The 21,058-nt window shown below is 42.5% G+C and overlaps 1 protein-coding gene across 1 annotated transcript in view; it reads right to left on the reverse strand.

The window, feature by feature from the left end:
* Window positions 1–3,844: 3,844 nt before the first annotated feature.
* NDUFA10 (NADH:ubiquinone oxidoreductase subunit A10) overlaps window positions 3,845–21,058 on the reverse strand; it is a 42,942-nt gene continuing 25,728 nt past the window's right edge. The window contains exons 8-9 of the mRNA XM_026852619.1: window positions 18,351–18,459; window positions 3,845–4,343 (exon numbers count right to left, since the gene is read on the reverse strand). Of these exons, the coding sequence (XP_026708420.1) occupies window positions 4,275–4,343; window positions 18,351–18,459 (178 nt within the window). The 3' untranslated portion in view covers window positions 3,845–4,274. The remainder of the gene's footprint in view (window positions 4,344–18,350; window positions 18,460–21,058) is intronic.

The raw sequence follows: 21,058 nt of genomic DNA on the forward strand, positions 1-21,058 counted from the left end.
TCCTGAGCGACTGAAAGGGGAAATAATGACTCTTTCCCAGGAAAGTTCTCTGGTATGAGCTCCTTTCTCTAGCATAACAGACTATTTCCAACCAACACCACCAAAACTGGAGCAAAGCAGTCTCTTGGGTGGCCAAGGCTTTGCTCATCACTGCAGCAGGACTGAGACATGACACCTTGTCACCAGCACAGCAGAAAGACAAGCTGGCACTCCAGAGCTGCACCTTTCTGCCAGGGAAACCTAGACCCTTCCTTCCTTCAGCCCCAAGGAAAGTGTCAGAGAACAGTCTTGAATGCCTAGCCCATCATTCAACCAGTGGTTTATAAAACACTCATTTTGCATATGAGCTAAGCAGGGTCATAGGAAGCAACACTGTCAGATGGGCTCAGTTTTGATCAACATGGACAGGAGCTCCCCAGGCCACACACCTCCAAGAAGCTTGCCGAGATCACATGCAAGTCAACTGAAGGCCAAGAACATATGGAGGAGAGTCAATCCTTCTCACTGGTTTTTGGACCTCCTTTTCTTCCAAGATCTCCTTGAACACAGATGGCTTTTGAGGCTCTCCACAGATGTTCAGTTTACACTAAACCCAAGCAGGCCCATTTCTGGAGAGCAACCCGTCAGGTTATGGTGTGCCATCCCACCTGCACACTCTGCTCTGGTTGCTTCCATTAACTTTTGCACAAATGATTCATTTTGCCCAGTCTTGTAAACAGCATTCAAAGCCAGCTGGAATTTGTTGTGCACCTAAATTACACTTGCTCAGCAAGCTCTTCCACAGAAGGGATTCATTTGAATCTTTGTCTGTGGTAGGGGCACAGCAATGCACATCCTTTCTTTCACTGCAGCAGCAGAGGCTCTTCCCTTTTGCAGAACTGAAGCAGCATGGTTAATATCCAAACCTCAATGCTACTAGAAGATAAGAGTTACACCTTGAAGGAAGAAGGGGAAGAAGAAACTCACTGGATCTCTTAATTGTTAGGCCTGGGCCAAATGTCACTGCTGAAGAGCACAAGGTAGGTAGGGGCAGGTGAGGAAGCAATACCTCAAGCTGAAGTGCAAAGCTTGAGGAGGCTCAGACACACACAGGTATCTTCAGCAGAGGCCGACCTTGTCACACCCCAGACACATTCAGCTGTTCCCCTGCTGACAAGGAAGCTATTAATGGACATACTGAGAAAGCAGAAACATGCACCAGTCAACCACAGCAAAGGTCAGAGGGGAATGGTTAAGAGAAGAAATCTGAAATGCAGTGAGCCAAGTTTTTAAGAGTGGGACAAGCCTTGGCATGAAATCACAGGTTCCTGAGGCTGAGAGGCAATCTTCACCACCTCATCGGAGGCTGCAGCATATCAAGCCTTTGTTTTTGTGACAGGATCCATTACCACCCACCTCCTATTTCCTTTCACCCGTCCTGTGCAACCAAGAAGTGAACCCAAGAGAGAGTTAGACACTGGACTTCTGGACTGATCAACTGCAGACATTGGGAAAGCTGGTAATTCTGCCTATAAAACGTGGCTGATGACTATAAATGAAATGCCACTGTTCCCAGGGAATCTGCCTTCATAAAGCAGGCAGAATCAAACACAGGACACAATGGGCAAGAGGCAAACTTCTCCATGCATTAACACAGGCAATAGAATAAGAGGACTGACCACAGATGATATCACATGCACACCTACACAGAGGCGTGGAGAGGACTTGAGCCATTTTATCTGCTTCAATCTAATAAAGAACTGGAGATAAATTCATCCAACTGGCAGAGCACAGTCTTCAAAAGCCAAAAATTTTACAGCTGGTTTGCTAAGAGATGTTTTTTTGAGGTGTTGGAGTGGGAAGGAGGGGAGAGAAAAACACAGCTAACACTCCTTCCTACAGCAAGGGGAGAGAAAGTTATTTCCTTCACAGATTTAGTTTATAAACAGTTTTACTTTTAAAGCAGAGTTAAAACCAGGATAAGAAAGTATGCTCAACACGCATTTTGTCATACCACGCTGCTTGCCATACAAGCCAACACTGCTTTTCCTGACTGGAATTAAACTCCTTTACATTCAAAGCTCAGCTCTCAGTGTGCTGCTGGAGCAGGCAGGGAAAGCTCTTAAACGCTCTGCACCCCACTATGGCAAAGTTGAACACAAACCAGCACCACACACAGCACAAAACACCTTTCTAGGAGATCCAACATCAGGTTGCACACACATTGCCAAGTGAATTACAGCACTCAGAGAACACAGCAATACTGGGATGGAGGACACCTGTGAAAACAGATCTGGACTACTCTACAGGGAACTTAGACACAGCAGATGTTCTTTTCACCTCACAGAATCATTCAGGTTGGAAAAGACCTTGAAGCTCCTCCGGTCCAACCATGAACCTCACACTGACCGTTCCCAACTCCACCAGATCCCTCAGCACTGGGTCAACTCTTCAACCCCTCCAGGGACGGGGACTCCCCCCCTGCCCTGGGCAGCCCATTCCAACGCCCAACAGCCCCTTCTGGAAAGAAATGCTTCTTAAGAGCCAGTCTGACCCTGCCCTGGCACAGCTTGAGGCCATTCCCTCTTGTCCTGGCGCTGGTTCCTTGAGGGTCACTTGAGCGTCAAATGACTCATCCCCAGCTCTCTGCACCCTCCTTTCAGGGAGCTGTAGAGGGCCATGAGGTCTCCCCTCAGCCTCCTCTTCTCCAGATTAAACCCCCCCAGTTCCCTCAGCTGCTCCCATCAGACCTGTGCTCCAGACCCTGCACCAGCTCCGTTGCCCTTCTCTGGACACACTCAAGTCATTCCATGGCCTTTTTGGAGTGAGGGGCCCAAAACTGAACCCAGTCAAAGGGCAGCCTCACCAGTGCCAAGTACAGGGGTACAGGTCCTCAGGCATAAGAGCACTAAGATGCACCTTCCTGGGGTAGACACAAAATAAGGAAGCAGACTGCTGAGCTGCAACATCCATAGGTCCACCACTCTGACAACCAGCCTCTGGAAGGTTAAAAACTCAAAGATCTTGCAACAGTTCAAAAAAATACAAAGCCTTGCAGGACTGACTACACCAGTTCTGTTGCATTTCCACACAAGTCCAAGGCACGATGCTGGCCTTAAACTCCAACATTTACGTATCACTGTGAAGCCACCAGCTGCATTATTGTGGTGTGCCATAGTGGCACCAAAACAGCCATTCCTCTTGCAGCCAGAAGGGAAACTATAAAAGCCATAAAACATGGAAAGAGAGAACTAAAAGATCAGCGAGAAGAGCCACATTTCTATCGTACTGCTCATTCATTTCAGTATCTAACCAGGCCCCCAAAGCTCTTGTTAAAGGAGTCTTTTCATACTAGTTTTGATATGGGAAGGGCATGGGCAAGACCTGGCTGCTTAAATCAAAGGCACTGCCCTGAATACTGGAATGCCTGGCAGCATTTTTACTGAGTGATTGAAGTAGTTAGCCCCTTGCTGGAAACGCAGAATTACTGCAGACTAAATCTGGACAGCATTGCTTGAACCAAGGCCAAGGTGCCTCATTTCTGTGACTAACTAATACCAAATGAATCATTTCTTTAAAAAGAACTCCAGCTTGGACTTTCAGGGACTTGCAAAATAATTATGTTTGTCTTTTATACTCAACAATTTTGATCTTTAGAATCCATTCAGAGGAAGAAGCTATGAGTACAAATGCTAGCAATTATTTTGAATATCTTTTTACACTTCTAAGCACAGATATTTTGTTGTTTAAAATAGACCAACACTTATTTTCTTCTTTCAATGAACTTCTTTATCCTTGCCTGCTTTGATGTTGATGTCCAGTAAGAGGCTTTCAGAAAATGATGCAAGTGCATTTTTTTTTTTCAGCATGTGCACTCTTCTAATGAAACTAATAAAGCATCACGCATGACAGAGCAAGAAATTCACTTTGCAAGAGCCAGGAGGATACAAGTTTAATTTATCTTGATTTAACAAAACAACAATAATCCTGTATAATAATATGCCACAGTCTTGATGAAGAGACAGTTCAGCAATGGTCTGAAGATCAAGTCTGCCCCTGTAATACCAGATCACTTTGCTATCACACATTGACTGACATCTAAAGACAAAGCACCCTGAATTCATCAGTGAAGAACAAACCAGAATAATGTGATTTCCCTTCTAGGAGTCTATTGTCTTATGCTGTAGCTAGAAGATGATTTAACCAGAATTTTCTTCAGCAGGCAAACTGAACTCAGCTGCTTCTTCACTCAAGTTCTGTGGTCCATCATGGTTAGGACTCCTAGGGAGCAGATTTCATTTCAGCCAGATCCACTTGTCACCAACATCAGCATTGTAGCCTTGTCTAAAATTGCGACCAGGAAGCTAGAGAAAACAGAAAGTTCAGTCAGAAAAATTTCTCTTTTCATTCTTTATGGAAATTTTTAGATTCCTTATGAAGTGCCTCGTGGTATCTGCATAAGTGCAACATGAAATATGTTTTTACACCATAATGATTAAAACTTACAGAAAAACCAGTCCCTTTGAAAAAAAACTGAGCTGTGCAGCTGAAGGGGGGCCCACAAAAAACACTATGACATAATATATATGAAAACTAGGCCAGTAATCTCAACAGTACAACAGCATACTCCACCTGGATGCATCCAACACTTCTCCCCTACACACCCTTGTTTCCAGTTTTAGTAAGAGAAGACCCCTCTAATTGTAGTATGTAGTAGAGGAATTGAATCAGTCAGAATCTCATGCCAAAATAGGTACACTCTATTAAATACATGAAAAATTTCATGCATGAAATACTGAGTTAATTACTACATTAAACCACTGTCCTGGTTTGCAGAGGTTTTTTGGTAGCAGGGGAGGGAGAAGCAAGCAGCTGCATGGTGCTCAGTAGCCCTCTGAGGTCAAACCACAACAGCCATTCAAATGAAATCAAATATTTAGCCTTCAAGAGCTGAACTTAACTTCCTTAAATCAAAAGCAATAGCTGCCTGTCTTCATAAGCAAAGCCAGTAACCACTACTTGCTGGAAAAAATGAAGTTTCTTGAAACCCCTACCCAAATTTCACAAGTACCCTGGGACCTAAGCAACAGCCTTCACTTGCTGCCTCTGAGCCTCACTGATCTTTCAGGCTGCAACTCTTCTGTACAGACCCTTAATGCTGCTGGCAGCAGCCTCTGCCTAGGCAGCTTGGACACGGAGGTTAGCCTGACCAACCCTTCTGTACCCATGGTTCCCAAACCAGGGCTCAAGGAACCATGGTGCTGCCATATGAAGTCACCCCTCCATACAGCTTGCTGCACCTCACTGTACACGAGACAGCAGAGGGCTGGGGACCACAGCAGGTAGCCTTTCCTTATGGCAGCTTTTCAAGAGCTTTGGCTGGTTGTACAGGTCACAAGAAGATCATGCAAGGAGCAGTCTGAGCCTTGCAAACCAAGACATGCATTGCAGACAAAGGCTGGATGAACTGGAGCACTAGGAGGGGGACATCAGATATACTAGAGCACTGGGAAAAAGATATCAAAGGAAAGCTGGATGGTCTGCACCCTCACCAGGGAGGGAAAGCAAATTATCACTGAGAGCAAATGGAGGCAAACAGCAGTAGCCTCAACAGTCTTGGTATTTGGGAGTTCAAGGAGTTGTGTCTAGACTCAGAGAGGAGGATTTGTTACTCCCGAGTCTGTGAAAGGACATGAGAACACTGAAGAACACAACCCCCTCCCTGGTAGTCCATCTAGCCAACCAAACTTATGTTTCACAACCAAAGCTTTCCCCAAGGGTTCTCGAGGAAGAGGACATGCACAGCTGTGCAGATCATGCACCAGGATGGAAAGCCAAGCCTGGCCCCCTCAGCCTGCTGCTTGTGCAGCCACAATGCAAAAGCATTCAGGCAGCAATGCAGACAAAATTTGGTGGCCAATCCATTCTACCTTCAGTTTTAAAGATTTAGGAAAAGAGGCTGTTTAAGTAGCAGCCATTTTAAGGGATTACAGACGCAGCACAAAGGACTACCAGTGAAAGCATGCCAGTACGGTTAAAATAGCAAATTCCCCTTACACAGTGTATGTGCTCTCTCTGCAGGCAAGGAAAGCACTCCTCCAGACCAAGCGGGCTGCATCAGGTCAGCAAAAGCACACTTACATGACACAAAACTCACCACAAGTGTGCCAACTACGCTGTCATCAAAATCATCTCCTAACAACCTGCTTTGCAAAATTTTTAGTGCAGTTTCAGCCTGAATAAACATAAAGCAGGCTCCGTACCCACCAGCTCACTAAGCCACAGAACAAAACCTGCCAGCGACAGGATGAGTGCATAAAGTACCTACTTTGGCATTTACTCTGAACTGAGTGATCCTATGGAAGAAACAGATGTAGGCGTGTTTCAGCCTCTGAGTCTCAGATGTTAAAGCAGTTCCCTTTGGAAAGTACTGACCATAACCTGGAATGCCAGAGATGGTTACATCCTAGTTCCAAAAGCAGAGTCTATTTCCAGAACCTCTCTTCCTATCCCAGGAATGATGAGAGAGAGAGAGACAACAGTGTTCACCTTTGAGATACAATACTGGAATCAAGAAGCAAACCACCATGAAAAAGCAAATTAGTTTTGTGAGAAAGTCTGAAGCAAGAAAAGATGCTACAACAAAACTCTTACTTTAAAAATAAGCTATCTGCTGGCAGTTTGTACAAATAATTAACCACAGATCATCTATCTGCTCATCTCCACACAAACACTGGTTTCACACAAGACCCCTGACTTGTCCTGATGATTTTTCCTTTCAAAAAAATGTAAGGCTATCCTGTTTGAGACGGTTGCCCCTGCAGAGAGAAGCAAGACCCACTCTTGATGAAATCTATACTCAGGCCACAAAACCAGCTATTTAATCCAGGATGAAGACTGTTGTTCTAAGGAAGGGGAAGGGGGGGTGGGTGTTTATTTTTTTTTAATTTGAAGGTCAGAAAATAAGGCCCTTCTTTCCCTAAAACATCAGGCTAACAAAAGACTCCTACCTCCTTTGTGAGACATTCCCCACCCTGCCTTGTCACAAGCCATTACAAGCCATTCGTGACTGTTTTTTCTAAGGTTTTTTTATTTAAAGTCTTCTTTAATGTCTTGTCTAAATATCAGAAGAAACCATGCAGTCCTGTTAAAGAGTTACTCCTGCTGAGCAAAGAGGAGATGTGAGATGAAAATAAATGATTACTATCTCTGTCCTGCAAACTTACAGTGGTGAGCGAGGGAGGACATCAGACCTCCTGTGACCAGCCTGTATGTATTAATTCTAGCACAAAAACAGCTCTCCCTAGTCCTCTCCAGGCAGCACATAATTGGCCCTTTGATACTTCAAGAGATTCCCAGATAACTAGATTATTAAAGCAACAGGAGCTCTCTGGGAAAATACAGGAGTTTACAATTTCATTTCTGGGTAAATCTGCTGTCTTTAAAAGATACAATATCAATCCCAACAGAATTAAAATTCATTGTCCAAAACAAATTCCCCATGTGCCTTTGGTTAAAGACATGCAATACATCAAAGCAAATTTTATAATAAGTATTCATCCATACTCCATCGTTCACAGTGGGCCTTGGCAAAAGCAGTCGAGTTTTGGGATATGTTACAGCCAAGCTTTCAAAAGAGCCAAAAAAAATGGGAATAGGAAGGCACAGTAAACAAATCCCATATTACCTAGCAAGCAGAATGATGTGAATTTATGTTCTGCATGCCATCTGCACAAAGTACAAGTAACACAGACGACTTCCCAGGAATGGGCTCTTCAAAGCTCGTATTTTACAGCTGTGACCGTAGTAAAAGAGCTGCACAGCTAGGAACAAGGCAGGTCTACCCCAGAGTGGAGGAAGCTGGTGATCTCTTAGTACTTAGTGAGCACTTGGAAAAATACTGGAACAGGAGTAATTTCTGTTCTTGTGATCTTCTGCCCTTCCTCCAGCTCCTCGCATGCCCACCTCCTGCCAGAACAAGCATTTGCTCAGCACCACGAGGAGCCTAGATGGAAACGGCCAAATAAAAAGTGTTGCTGCAATGTCACACAGTGCAGCTGAATGGACTGAATAAGCATGATGCCAACAAAAAGAGGTCCTACAGTACCCATCCTCTCATCTCTCTGCTGCACACTCCAAGCCAGCTCTGCAGCTTTGCTGGATCATTCCACAAGCTCAGTCAACCCTCTTGCCCAGCAAGAAGCTATTCACTCCTTCTGGCTGGGTGCGTTTTCGGTGACTCTGCAAGCCCAGTCAGCCAAACACATACCAGACCACTGCAAAGAAGAGTGGTGGGAGCACCAGGGAAGATTTGGGGATGCAAGGCAAGTGGTAGGATGCACTTCTTTCAGTGACAACAAATGGTTAAGTTGGTGCTGCAAACTGCACCTAGCTGAAGTTCCCAGCCTGTTCTGCCCACCACTGCTTAGGCAGCGCAAGGGCAGGGATGGGAACAAGTGGCCAGCCCTGAATCTGCTGATATTACAGCCAGAAGTAAATAGTCTAGCCTAGAAAAAGAGATGATGGAATGCCAATAGGAAAAAACTCTGCATAACTTGCCAGAAGAACACAAAGAGGGGCTGCATATTAATTGTCTCTTCCAGTACAAGATACAGGTGCTATCAAACAAAGCCAATAGCTTGAAGGAGTCCTTGCTGAAGGATACTGCTGACAAAATTTAGACAGTCTTGACAGGAAACCAGGCAAGTACTTGGAAGTGACTTGCATTTTCCACAAGACTTGTGCATTATGAGTAAGTTTCCCAATCAGAACTATAATGAAAATCAGCAAGGCCACATCATTTGCAAGTTAGCACGTTCACATGAAGGTAACACACATGGAGCATTCAAATCACACTTGAGTAAGTCCAAAGAACTTGGTTATATATAACCTATATAACTTAATGGCTACATTCAAAATAATAGCAGCACAACCTATTACGGATGATTAATTATTAACACCACATTTCCACAGGCATAGGAATAGCATACAGGGGTCAAATAAATCCCTTCAGACCCTCTTAGGTTTTTCATTAACATCAGTCCGAAGAGACCTATGGAGCCACCAACAGGTTTGTCCAGCAGCAAGTGGCAGAAAAAGCAGTTGACTATCACACCAAGGTTGAACCATCTTTCCCAGAAGAGTAACAAAAGCCACATTGTTATCACAGCAGCCACCTAGACACATACTTTGCAAGACAAGAATTAGGTCTCTGCTCTCAAGAGCTTACAACTGCAGCAGCACTGAACAAGCAGACAGGAACAGAGATCCCACTAGACAAGTCCAACAGCTCACACACATCCTTTCAGCAAGAGGTAAGTATGAGCTCCTGCAAGGTCACTGTCAAGTAACAGTTTTTTCCACTCCATGGAAATGGATGAGACGGTGAATCAAGTTTTGGTCTCCTGCATTACACTGTGCAGAACTTAAAGTTGGCAGGCAAGGATTATCTCAAGAAGTATGTGATAAAATCCACCACACAGAGCATGAAACTAATGAAGTGAACTGTACCCAAAGGTAGAGCCAGCTCAAAGGAATGAAACCGCTTAACTTTAAAAGAACATAAAAAGATGAAAACAAGATCATCTCATCAGTTAAATTAAGAACTCTGCCACAGAAGTGTCTGACAAAACTATAAACATGATGAAAAGCCCTATAAAGTGGTATAGGCTGCAGAATAGCAACAAACAGCTTCAGCCAGCTGTTTGCTATATGCTGTGGCTGCATTTCACAGCTCCTCAAAATAATTTCAAGCCAGACATGTTACAGGTAGAGCTCTGGAGAGTTTTAATAATCTGAAAAGGTCTACATCCATCAGTTTAGAGCCTGTCTTGTTTTCCAACATTTCAGAAGCAAAAAGGATTACCATCTTTTCCTTTTATTCCTGTACTGCTTTCTACTAATGGCTGGGCTCCACAGCTAAGATAGATCTATAAATAGCATGTTTTGAGCAGTGCTGATCAAAAAGCACTTAAAAACAGAGTCATTACTCTACAAGCATGGGCTCATTCATCAATATCCAAACCTTGTCATTTAGTGGCTGTTTATAACAGGCATAATAATAGCACCTTCCATCACTGCTGTTAGCAAAGACTACTGCTTTTTCCAGTAGAAATCCCAACTTCCAGAAGTTTGTTGTCAGTGTTTGTTGTTGGGCACACAGCTAAAATCTGAGAGAATTTAGGAACATGCAGCTTTCTATATTGGCTGTGTTCTGGAAGGACTTGGTTCCTATGTTCCAGAGCTAAAAATTGAGGGCGGTGTAATACCCTCCCGACAGACATTCGAAGTGTATATGGTTTGGTTTCCAAAGGACCAGCATAGATAGGTGTTTGTTTACAGCTTGACTCCTGCTATTCTTTACCCAATCAAAAGCCTTAATGCTGTTAACATTCATTATAGCCAGTACTCAAAAGCTTTACTGAACTGAGGTTAAAACAATTCCAATTTGCTCAAATTGTTTAATGAATGTTGTCCTACCCTTCATTCATTAATTAAAACAGATAAGACAGTAGAAATCTTTTGGAAAGAGAAGTGTCCATAAGGAGGACACACCATATTTCTTTAAAGCATAAGTATTTTTTTATTTCAAGCAACATTAGTTTAAGCAGAAATCTGGTTTGTAGAAATGAATTTATGACAATTTGAACAACTACAAACACCATAAGCAATCTAACATATATCTTCAGCCTTGCATTTGCAAGATAGTCAAGAATAAGGAAACAGGGTACAGCTAAATATTTTGTTGCATTTTTTTCCACAGTGCCTACTTACCTGAGTGACAGAATATCTACTTTGTTTTTTCTCAGCAAATATATTAGAAATGCCAGTTATCCACTACAGAGTGCAAACCCACCACAGGAAAAAGCCAGGTAGCTATATCCAAGGCAGATGAAGTGTTATCCTAACTGTAGGCTTGCTTTTTTAACTGGACAGGTAAAAACCAGAAACCTTCTCACAAAAGCTTTCCTCGTTACATTACTCAAGGTAGCAGCAGGTCTTGGCAAAGCCAGTTCTACATTAAAAAGCCCAAAAGCACTTCTCAACATAAAAATGCTATCAGGAAACAAGGAAGATTTGCCATCCCAACCAAAACTGTACCACCATCCAGCGCAGTTAAAGCACCTCAAACTGACACTATTTCACAGCTTAAGGCGCATGGAGATGTTACCACAGAGAAGCTGAAGCGAAGCAGGGAGAGCGAAAAATAAATCCAACTATCCTTCTTGCAGATTTGCCAAAACCTTTTCCTGATCTAGAGCATGATTTTCAATACCAGATACCACGATGAAACCATCCTGAGGGCTGGTTTGTTTTTTTTTTTTTTAATTAAAGTTTCCTAGGAGATGTGGAAGAGTGGAGTTGGAACAGTTCACCTGCAACTTTTCTCCACTTTGCTTAATCACTAACAAAAGATCTTTTTTCTGAGCTATTTTCCTTGGGTTGTGTTTTTGTTGTTTCTTGATTTTTGTTTTGGTTAGTTTTTTTTAATTAATAGAAGTCTAGCCTGGAGATTACATTCCTACATGGGTATGGAATTGAGAGGGGTTTGGTGTAGAGGAGGATGCATTCCCACAAAAAAAAAGTGTTTTCTTTCACAGGGATCAGTGGCAGACTGTCAAGTTTGAAATGGATTATTTTAATGCCAGTGGGATTTTGCTGTCTTTTTGATTTACGTAGGTACCCAGTGCCTGGGACAGCATGGTCTGTCATCTAAAACAAACCAGACACAGCTACCAAGATCAAGATTTGAGATAGTCCCAAGGTCTCTCAGGTTCCTTCCCCCCTGCTGTATCTGGGACAGATATCCCTGCCAAATGCCCATGATATTTTAAGGGAAGCAGCATAGAGACATGTTTCTAAAGCAAAAGAGGGGCTGCTCTCACACTGCCTCCATACATACAAGATTAGTGAGAGTGAAGGAGGAGTGGGAAGGTTGGGAAGAGAAGGAGATCACATGCCTATTCCCACCTTTTCCAGGTACCCTTCAGGAACAACTCTGTCATTCCTAGGTTTTAATTATTCTTCAGGTTCTTCAGGTCTTACCAATATTTAGCCAGACAACATCTTGTTACTTTAGAAAGGGCTAAAAATATTTTGCAGGGATAAAACAGAAAAAAAATCTTAAATTAAGCCTTTCCTAATTTATTGTGTGTCTGCTTTCATTCCTTCCTGGACTCAAAAGCTGACAGGGCGAGTCATTACAGCTGTCAAAAAACACCATTAAAGTAAGAATTAGGAAGAGAGACCTTGATCCTGAAAAACCAAAATCTTCATCAAGCCAAGAAAAAATGTCAGGAGAGAGAAAACAGAAGATTGTATCAAAGACAGCCGCTATGGTAACAATCACAAACATGGAGAACAAAGATATCCTAACCTCCCTACTTCCGCAAAGGCAAGAGTACCATGGAAGACGATTCATGGCTTAGATAAGGCTTATTGCTGCAGTTTTACTTTATATGTATGCATGGATAATGTCCTCTGTACAAACAAGTAGAATAGGTCAAAGGGTATTTGTTTTGTTGGGGTTTGTTTGGGGTTTTTTGTTTGTTTGTTATGGGTTGATTTTATTTTATTTTTTTTTTAAAGAAACCTGCAGCTTTTCTTGCAACCCAAAATCTGCAGCCAAAGGTCAAGATGTTGAGGACCCCACTGCACAGTATCACCACATTAAACCTCAGTGACCCAAGGAGCACAAACGCTCCCTGTTGTTGATTCAGACTCTGGCTTCCTGAAAGCTCAACTATTTATTTCGTAGTTCAGGGTATTTTAAATGGGAGATTTGTGTGTAAACCAGGAGTGCTCTGCACTCTCAGATGAGATGGGAAGGCTAAAGGACTTCCTAATCCCTCACCATTTGACAGCTGCCATCTTCAGCACCTTGCAACCACAGCTGCCAAGAAGTGTCAGGGCTGCACTTCACATGTAACTTGGGCCATGTCAAACCTGGAGAAAGTCTTCCCTTTTGGGCTAGTTATGATTTTCACATTATAAATATATTCCCTTACAATACTATTATTTTTGGGTTGTGACGCTAAGAGTTGACTAGAGCTGCAGGTTCACCTTCCCATCTTTCAAAAGCTTGCTGTGTTACAGTTATTTCCCTGCAACCACCTTAATAACTGGAGGCATGGCAGACATTACACACTTGCGGATTTCTCCTTCTAAGGCTGCATCCTTACGAAAAAGAAGGTAATAAAAAGGCTGGGGAAAAAGCATGGGGCTCTCCTGCCCTGCAACCTGTTGCCTCTTCTCCACTTGCTGCTACACAAAACTGCAGGCCACCCACTCCCAAGTCCTGGGTCAGAAGAGAGGAGGATGAGGAGCAGGATACAAAGATGAAGCTTGACACGTCAGCTGAGTCAGTGCAGCTGCTGTAGAAAGGCAGCCATCCCACCCCCGCCACACACTGCTGCTACGTCCCTTCAACAGCTCCAGTATTCACCTAACCCCAGCAACCCCTTCAGTTTGGCAATCTAGCATAAAACTAGTCCAAAAATAAAACAAATAAATCCCTTCTAGGCTAGCAAACTGAAGGGACTTGTCAGAAACAGTTATGGGAGCCAGACTGTACCTCACAGCAGTAATGAGGTCTTTGACTAGCTCAGGCTTTCCTTGCCTCACGGTCAGCATCTGTGTATTCCAAAACCAGTCTTCCACCAAGGGAAAAGTGTAGGGAAAATAAAACGAGAGCCTCCTTTTCCTTCCAGTGGCATACTTATTTGCTTTCCTAATGAGTTAAATGTTACGCAGAAAAATCTCAGACACTCATCTTGTCTGTTTACTATGGAGCTGCACTGACATGGGTGGACAAAACAGAATCATTATTAGGCCGAATAAGCCTCAGCTTTCCTGATGTGGTGAACATGGCACACATGCAAAGTTTATCTCATTGCAGAAAGTGACACTGCACAATTCAATGGTTTGAAGAAGGACAATGAAAATCATCAAGGAAAGGAGCTGATGGATGGGAGCTGAAGTGTGACAGGATCAGCAAATAGACAGTGCATGGTGGGGAAAAGCAGTAAGAGTAAAGAAAGGAAGGGAAGCATGTGGCTCGCTATTTCAGTGCAAGAGCAAAAGGACACTTCAGATTGAAAGATGCAACTAAAACTGATCTAAGAAAACCCTACACACAGGCACATGCTGGACACACTGGAGCTCCAAGTCATACTGGGATAGGAAGTGGCTTTGAAGGTAGTTCAAGAGTGTGGAAAAAATTCTTCAAACAATTCGTCATAACTGTCTGCTTCAAGGGTAAGGTACATATCCCTGACTTACTTTTTTCTAATTGTGTAAGTTAAACTAACAAAAGATAATACATTTGCTATAGATTTTGCTTTAGTACAAAAGGCTGTCTTGTCTGAAAAAGAATCTGTGTGTCCAAGCATCCAGTCATTTTCCTTAATACACACACCAGCACATACACTTAAAGAAATGTAGAAGCTAGGATACTCCTCCCACTGCACAATCTTACCCCTCCAGAGAAAGGATGGGAAAAAGCCCAAAACCCCAACAAACAATGAGCATGAGATGTTTTTATCATACTACTGAAAACAGCCTTTTTATCCTTCAGGATTTCTTAGGCTTGTTTTTAAGATGGTGGGGTAAGCCACTGGACAGAGGAGCTGGGTTACCTGAACCAGGGTCAGGGTGAGTGGGCTAGCACAAAAGCTTTCTGCTAGGGCTGATGAAATGGGAAAGGAGACTAGGTTTTAACCATTTTGTTTTCATCTGCTCTAGTGAAAGAATTCTCCACTCCAGTGCTTGAGTAACCACCAGCAAGTACTAGACTCCAAGCTCTGGTACACTTTGAGTGATAAGCAAGACCTTTTTTTTTTTTTTTTTTTTTTTTTATATAAATGAAATGCTGATCATTTCCTTACAATCTGCAGTGAAGGGAGAGGTAGCTAAGACTATTTTAAAGTTCTCTGGCTTTGTTTTCAAGAGGTGAAGATGTAGGTGGTGGCTTAAGTATGAATCTTATGCAGCTGCACTTCTATGTCTACAGAAGAGAGCATGCACGTAAAAGAAGCCTTTTTCCACCACCCCTAGGAGATTCAGCAGGACTTGCCAACAGCATTCCGGAGTGTGAAGTACATAAGTACATTATAAGTACATTGATACCATTAAACAGAACCATTTGTTTTCGTCTTCTCTGCAAACACATCTGCCTAAGTGCTCCAGCTTCACAGGGCGCACATGGAGTTTGGAGCATTATCCGTGGGGATTGTGCGCAGTTGGAAGAAAGCAAAGAGATACAGCAGTTGTTATGAAAAAAGAGTAGTCAAGTCTTTACTAGTCTGACAGTTCCTAAAATAATGTTGCTTCACTTAAGAATGAACATGCTTATCTCTGATCTACAGAACCTGACTAAAAGGTTACTTTTCCCTTGCCAGAAAAGCATCTTTAGAAGTTTATGAATGCCTGAACAGAATGGCTGAAGCCTGCCAGATGACTTCATGGTAAGAGAAGGAGGCAGAAAGCCACCTCCTCACATGTGAAAAGAACATTTACAGAAGAAATTCAGAGGATATACTTAAAAAAACAAGTTTCTAGTATTCAGAGCTGTATGTGGCTACCTCATTATTTCACAGAAAGGCACACATACTAAAATCTTGGACTCCAAAGAGTGTTTCCTGCTTCTTAGTTGCTTCTGACTAATGAATATTTTGAACAAAACCCAGCTTCTGCCTGGAATTTGCAAATCCCCAAAACCCACCATTATTAGGCAGCATGAGTTGTGTGCACGCAACTGAAAAGCACAGCAGTTAGCTGCCTATTGGTATGATCAAGGATTTATGACTAGTTATAGGACTGCCGAGGAAAAAATCCCCTACGCAAATCATTGTATTTATGTGGTAAACATCATTACACTAACTTTAAAAGCACATATTTCCCACAAGGAAGAGTTAAAGTTCTGTAATTATACCATAATTAAGTCTTTATTTACAAGTCATGTGAGCCTAAAATCTTTATCTGTCTTCAAATGAAAAAGTGGTAGCACAGCTGTAGCCATCCCTGCATAGACATGGGCAAGGCAAGGCCTTACGATTCCTTCTCAACCCATCAACCTCATAGCCAAGATTTGTATGTCTAGAAGTTTGTCTGCTTTTCCTGCCTGCACCGGTCTCATGCTGTATTACTTCTGAGTATAAGCCTTGCCTTACAAAGAAATTCACACCTTCATTTGCTAAACAAAGTTGAAGGGAAAAACACAGATCTTCAAAGCTTCAACGCAAAGAACATAATTCTTAGAACATAAAACAGTGGGTGGGGATGGCTTTGTGTTTCCCCTTCTAGAAGCTTACGGAAAGTAGGAAAACTCAGCATCTTTTGCACTGTGCACCTTCCCCATAGATACCCCTCATCCCAGAAAGATTACAAGTGTCTAAGCATTCAGAAGAGAGGAAAAACAGCAGCTAGCATTGCCTGAATTTAACAGAAAGCTTCATGAAATGTACAACTCCTTCTTATTCCAAATAACATTATCACTTTCCACAGTACATTCCTGAATCAGGGCCTAAAAGCATGCCGGCAGAAGGGAGATTATATTTTGGCAGTGTTTTTTTTGCACTGGCAGTGCTCAGCTTCTGCTGTCAACTAACCAACATCAGGAAGGCCAGTCCAAGAGCCCAGCTCTCCTCCCCAGGTATTCATATTCCTAGTCCTAAGCATCTCTTTGCTGCATCTGCAAGGCAAGTCACAATTTTTCCTGGAAGCCAGCTATTTGATGAGCCAGGGCATTCTCAGTTTCTTGCCAGCACAGAGAGGAATGTGCTGTTGTACAGTCAGAGAAAAAAGGCTTTCAGAAGTATTACCCCTGGTTCTCAGCACACAGCATCGAGGTCACATCTAGCTGTGTGTCAGGCAGCCTCAATAATTCCCAGCTCCACTGCAAAGTGACATTTCAGCCAAAAAACCCTATCATCTTTGGGAAGAAAGGCACTGTCAGTACAGATGGATGTTGCATGCTGGCGACAAGTCATGCAGCAGATCCTTCTGAAATATGTGCTACACACGCACAGACGTCTCTTGGAGTGAAGGACTCCAAAAATCCTTAGTCTGAGCTCTAAGTTTTGGACTTAAAAATGTGAAGCACAAAATTTTTGTAGGAATTTCTTACATGGACCAGGGAGTTTTCAAACCCCAAGGACACCCTTGTTTTCAAACCCTTGAGGACAACCTCAAGGAGTACCAAGATGCTTTCTGCTGCTTTAACCTTTAGCCACTTTTTACAAGCTGGAAAGACTAGATCTCAAACAAGGCAGAACAGTGTGAATCCAGGAGCCTCTCCACTACATCATTTGTTCCTCCTCAGCTAACTATGTTGAATATTCACAGGGACTTCTGAACTGACTATTGCAGACAAAAACATTGGTAGCTCAGGGTTTCCAAACAATTCCACAAACCTGTATCTTAAAATCTGAATTTCAGTAAGACACTGTATACTAAGAGAACCAGAAAAATGATAGTGTTTTGACTATGAAAATCACGGTTTACAACAATTTAGATAGACTTTCCTTTGTCTTCAGTGATTGCTTGAAAACAACAGCAATGAAGATTTCAACACAACTTGAAAAATAAACCATCACCTGTACCTTCAGTTTGTCTAATCCGTATTAATTGTCAATCAGTTCCACAATTTCTGTAATGAGAATTTACAATACGTGGGCCTCAGGAAAAGACCACATGGTGCGAGAGGACCCCATGCCAGCTAAATAACAATAAGCGATAGGGCAAAGTGCTAAATCAATTGGAAGCCGTTGTCTCCAGAACCAGAAAGGCGAGCAGCTAATTAAAACATTGTGTGGGAGCCTGCATGAGGTGTAAGAGAGCGCTGGGCCACAACAGGCTTTGGATGTGTGCCCACATACAGAAACACACTATTTAAAGCAACAAGAGTTTTGAGAAGCAATGTAACATTCGTACCTCCTCAGCCTACTCCAGAAAAAACACCCCCTCCCCCTCAGCGTTTTATAAGCGGTCTTCTTTATAGAAGTCGCCATGGGTTTCCAATTTTTTTGTTTGACTCAAAGGATTATTTTAGATTTCAGAGGCCAGAGACTAATCAGGGCAGGAGAAACAAAAACAAATGAAAACCACTTATCCTTTAGTCCACATGCAAAGATCAAAAAAGAAAATCAGCTTACGAAATAAGCCATTTGTTTCACTATTCTTCTTGTGGAGAAGCTAGATTTCAGAAAAGGTGGAGAAATGGTCAAATTTCAGAACATGCTCTTAGAACCATGTATCCCTGTACATGAGACTGGCACGCAGGCTGTGCACGGGACAGTTATGAACACGCTTACACTTTGGCAGGGACAGCTGCCTGGCTATCATACAACTGTTCCCCTTCCAATGTTACTTACCGATCGATAGTCATAATAGATTTTGTCATATTCAGAGCCTCCAACTGTGATTTCTGGGATGAAGCGAGGGATGGATGTAGGATCCAGCACTCCACTTTTGTCCTGAACACTGAGGGGAAAGAAAAGGAAAAGAAGCAGTTAGCCCACATCCTTCCCCGAAGACAGCAAAATCAATTCTGAATTTGACCAAATATGAAAGAACTACTTTTCTGTTAAACAATACTTACATAGGTTTAGGCTATTTTCCTGTTAATGATGAATACACGGGCCTTTTCTTCACACAGCTACTGTGTTTTTCCCCCCTCACTTGCCTCCAGTTGCTTCTGCTCCAACTTCTCCCTGCTTCTCCACTCCCTCCCCCCTGTTTTTTCCTTCCTGGAGACGCTCTGTCATTCCTGGGAGCCTTCTCCATAAGGCATCACTAGCTTTTTGCTTCCTGTATAAGCAAGGTAAAACCAGTGGTTTTATTGAGTCCTATATACTATCTTGCTATATCAACTTCATTTAATCACCTCCTGTTCAATTAGTTTTCACAAAAGAACCCTCACAAGGATTGAAGTAAGGTGGTGCTCTTCCCCTAAATGGATTGACACCAAGGCAATCACAGGGTTTGGAAGCAGACAGTGCCTCTAGCATCCTGCCTGGGAGTATCCAGGGGGAAGCATGCTGCAGCACCTGTAAAGACAGATACTAACATCCACCAAAAACTAATGCTGCACAGTGCAAATACCCCAAATTTAAAATGTCTGAGAAACTGCTAGAAAGCCACCTTGTGCATACTGGCATTGTACATAGACCAACAGTGCCACCTACACGTATTTGGGGAAAAATACATCCGCTTGCAGTCAAGAGCAACCAAATTCTGAATTCAACACTTGAAACTCTGCAAATCATGTTGTTTTCAATGAATTGCATTTCTTTACAAAGTTTGCATACACATAAAGCATATGCCCTCAAAGCAAAGTTAATCATCTTTAAGCAATTTTTTTTTTTTTTCCCCTAAATCACAAAGTTTGGGACCTTACCTTGCAGCACTACAGTTTCAACAAGTAAACTAGTCTGCTAATGTATCCTGACATGCACACTGTAAATTATCCTACTACAGACAAATTAGTAAGGAAATACAATAATCTAATAAAAGCTGAGATGGGAAAAGGTGAGGATAAACGCTCTTTTACAGAGCCAGGAAGAACATCAGTGATGCTTCCTATAAAATACTACATAATCTATCTTCACATATATTAAATGTATTTCACATGCTGGAAGCTGGAAAAAAATGAGCCCTCCTTTGCCTCCTAACCGACACAGAAAGAGCTCTTTTCATAACATGCTAGCACTGGCCCTCCTGTGGCCACGCCCAGCCTTCCCATTCCAGGAGAACTTGGAATAACCAAGCTGGGACAGAGAAGTTTGCCCAAAACAATCTGATGATACAACTGGTTTTATTTCTGAATGCCAGCATAGTTCAGGAAAAACACCTTTACACCTGTTAAGTCTCGTCTCTTGGGTTTCTGCTGAAAAGAAATCAGCTCAGATACCCACTGCCAATTAACATGGAACTGAAACAAATAGACCTCTTCCAAAGTCAGCCCTTTAGGTATCAGCTCTTCAATACTTAGATGCAGTTCATTCTGTAACCACACTTGTAATCAGTACTGACACTATGAGTTTTAATCTGCATTTTCATTGTGCAGAGATCAGAGATGAACAGTGGTCAAGACAGCAAGCTAAGAGTTTTTATCTGAACAGGACCATATACAGGGCAATATTTAAAGACCTTGCTGAGCTCAGACTTCACAGCACAGGCTGTGGAAGGTCCACTCATCTATCAGTGAATAAGCATCTCCATCCCTTCTTCCCACAGAAAGTAGCAGCAGATGTTCTGGACCTTACAAGTCTGTAGGAGAAAGCAGATAAAATTTGTCCAAGCATCTACAAAGAATAACTCAGTCTAGTAGTCAATCAGTCTACAGTTAATCCATTCCTTCAAGAATCTTAGCCAAATGGCAATTGTAGAGGACAATTCCCAGGCCCAGTTTATTTTATATTTAGTTTAGTTTATATTAATGGTCAAGACTGAAAACCTGCTGCTTTTAAAGCTTCCTTGCTCTCACAACCACTGCCTCCAAAGAAACCACTGCACAACAAAAAAATGCAAACCTAATGGTACCAAAGATGGCTTCTCCAGGTTTAGCTCTGACCTTAAGAAATAACTTTGAATGCTAACTAAAAGCACCACCCAGACACCTGCCACAACGATGTCTTTAACCACAAAACCACATTCGCTTGCCAGAACTAATTCACTGCTCAGCAGGAAGCATTTAAAGGCACCTTTTATGTTGCTTTAGTTTTCTCTTTCCCCCAGCACAACATTATCGCTATTTATTATTTTCTGGCACTTACCCATATTTTCTTGAAGCAGCTCCCATCGTGCAGTAGCACAGCTTCACAGAGCATGCTTTACCTACCCATAAGATTATGTGAAATTTCAAACTTAACTGAGAGCAGGTAAGTGACTGCATTGCCCTAATACTGTAGGAACATTAGATTTAGGCTCATCAGTATTGCAACTGTCCATAATCCTATTAGGGTTTTTCCCATTGCTACACAGGAAACACACTTGTAAGTATACTACAGCAACGGGTAGCTCATTTCTTCTCCCAAAGCACTTATTACGTACCTACTTCACACACTATGTCCAGCATGAC

The sequence above is a fragment of the Athene cunicularia genome (genome assembly GCF_003259725.1).
Source record: "Athene cunicularia isolate RWA chromosome 7 unlocalized genomic scaffold, athCun1 chr7_part1, whole genome shotgun sequence".
Taxonomy (NCBI): Eukaryota; Metazoa; Chordata; class Aves; order Strigiformes; family Strigidae; genus Athene; species Athene cunicularia.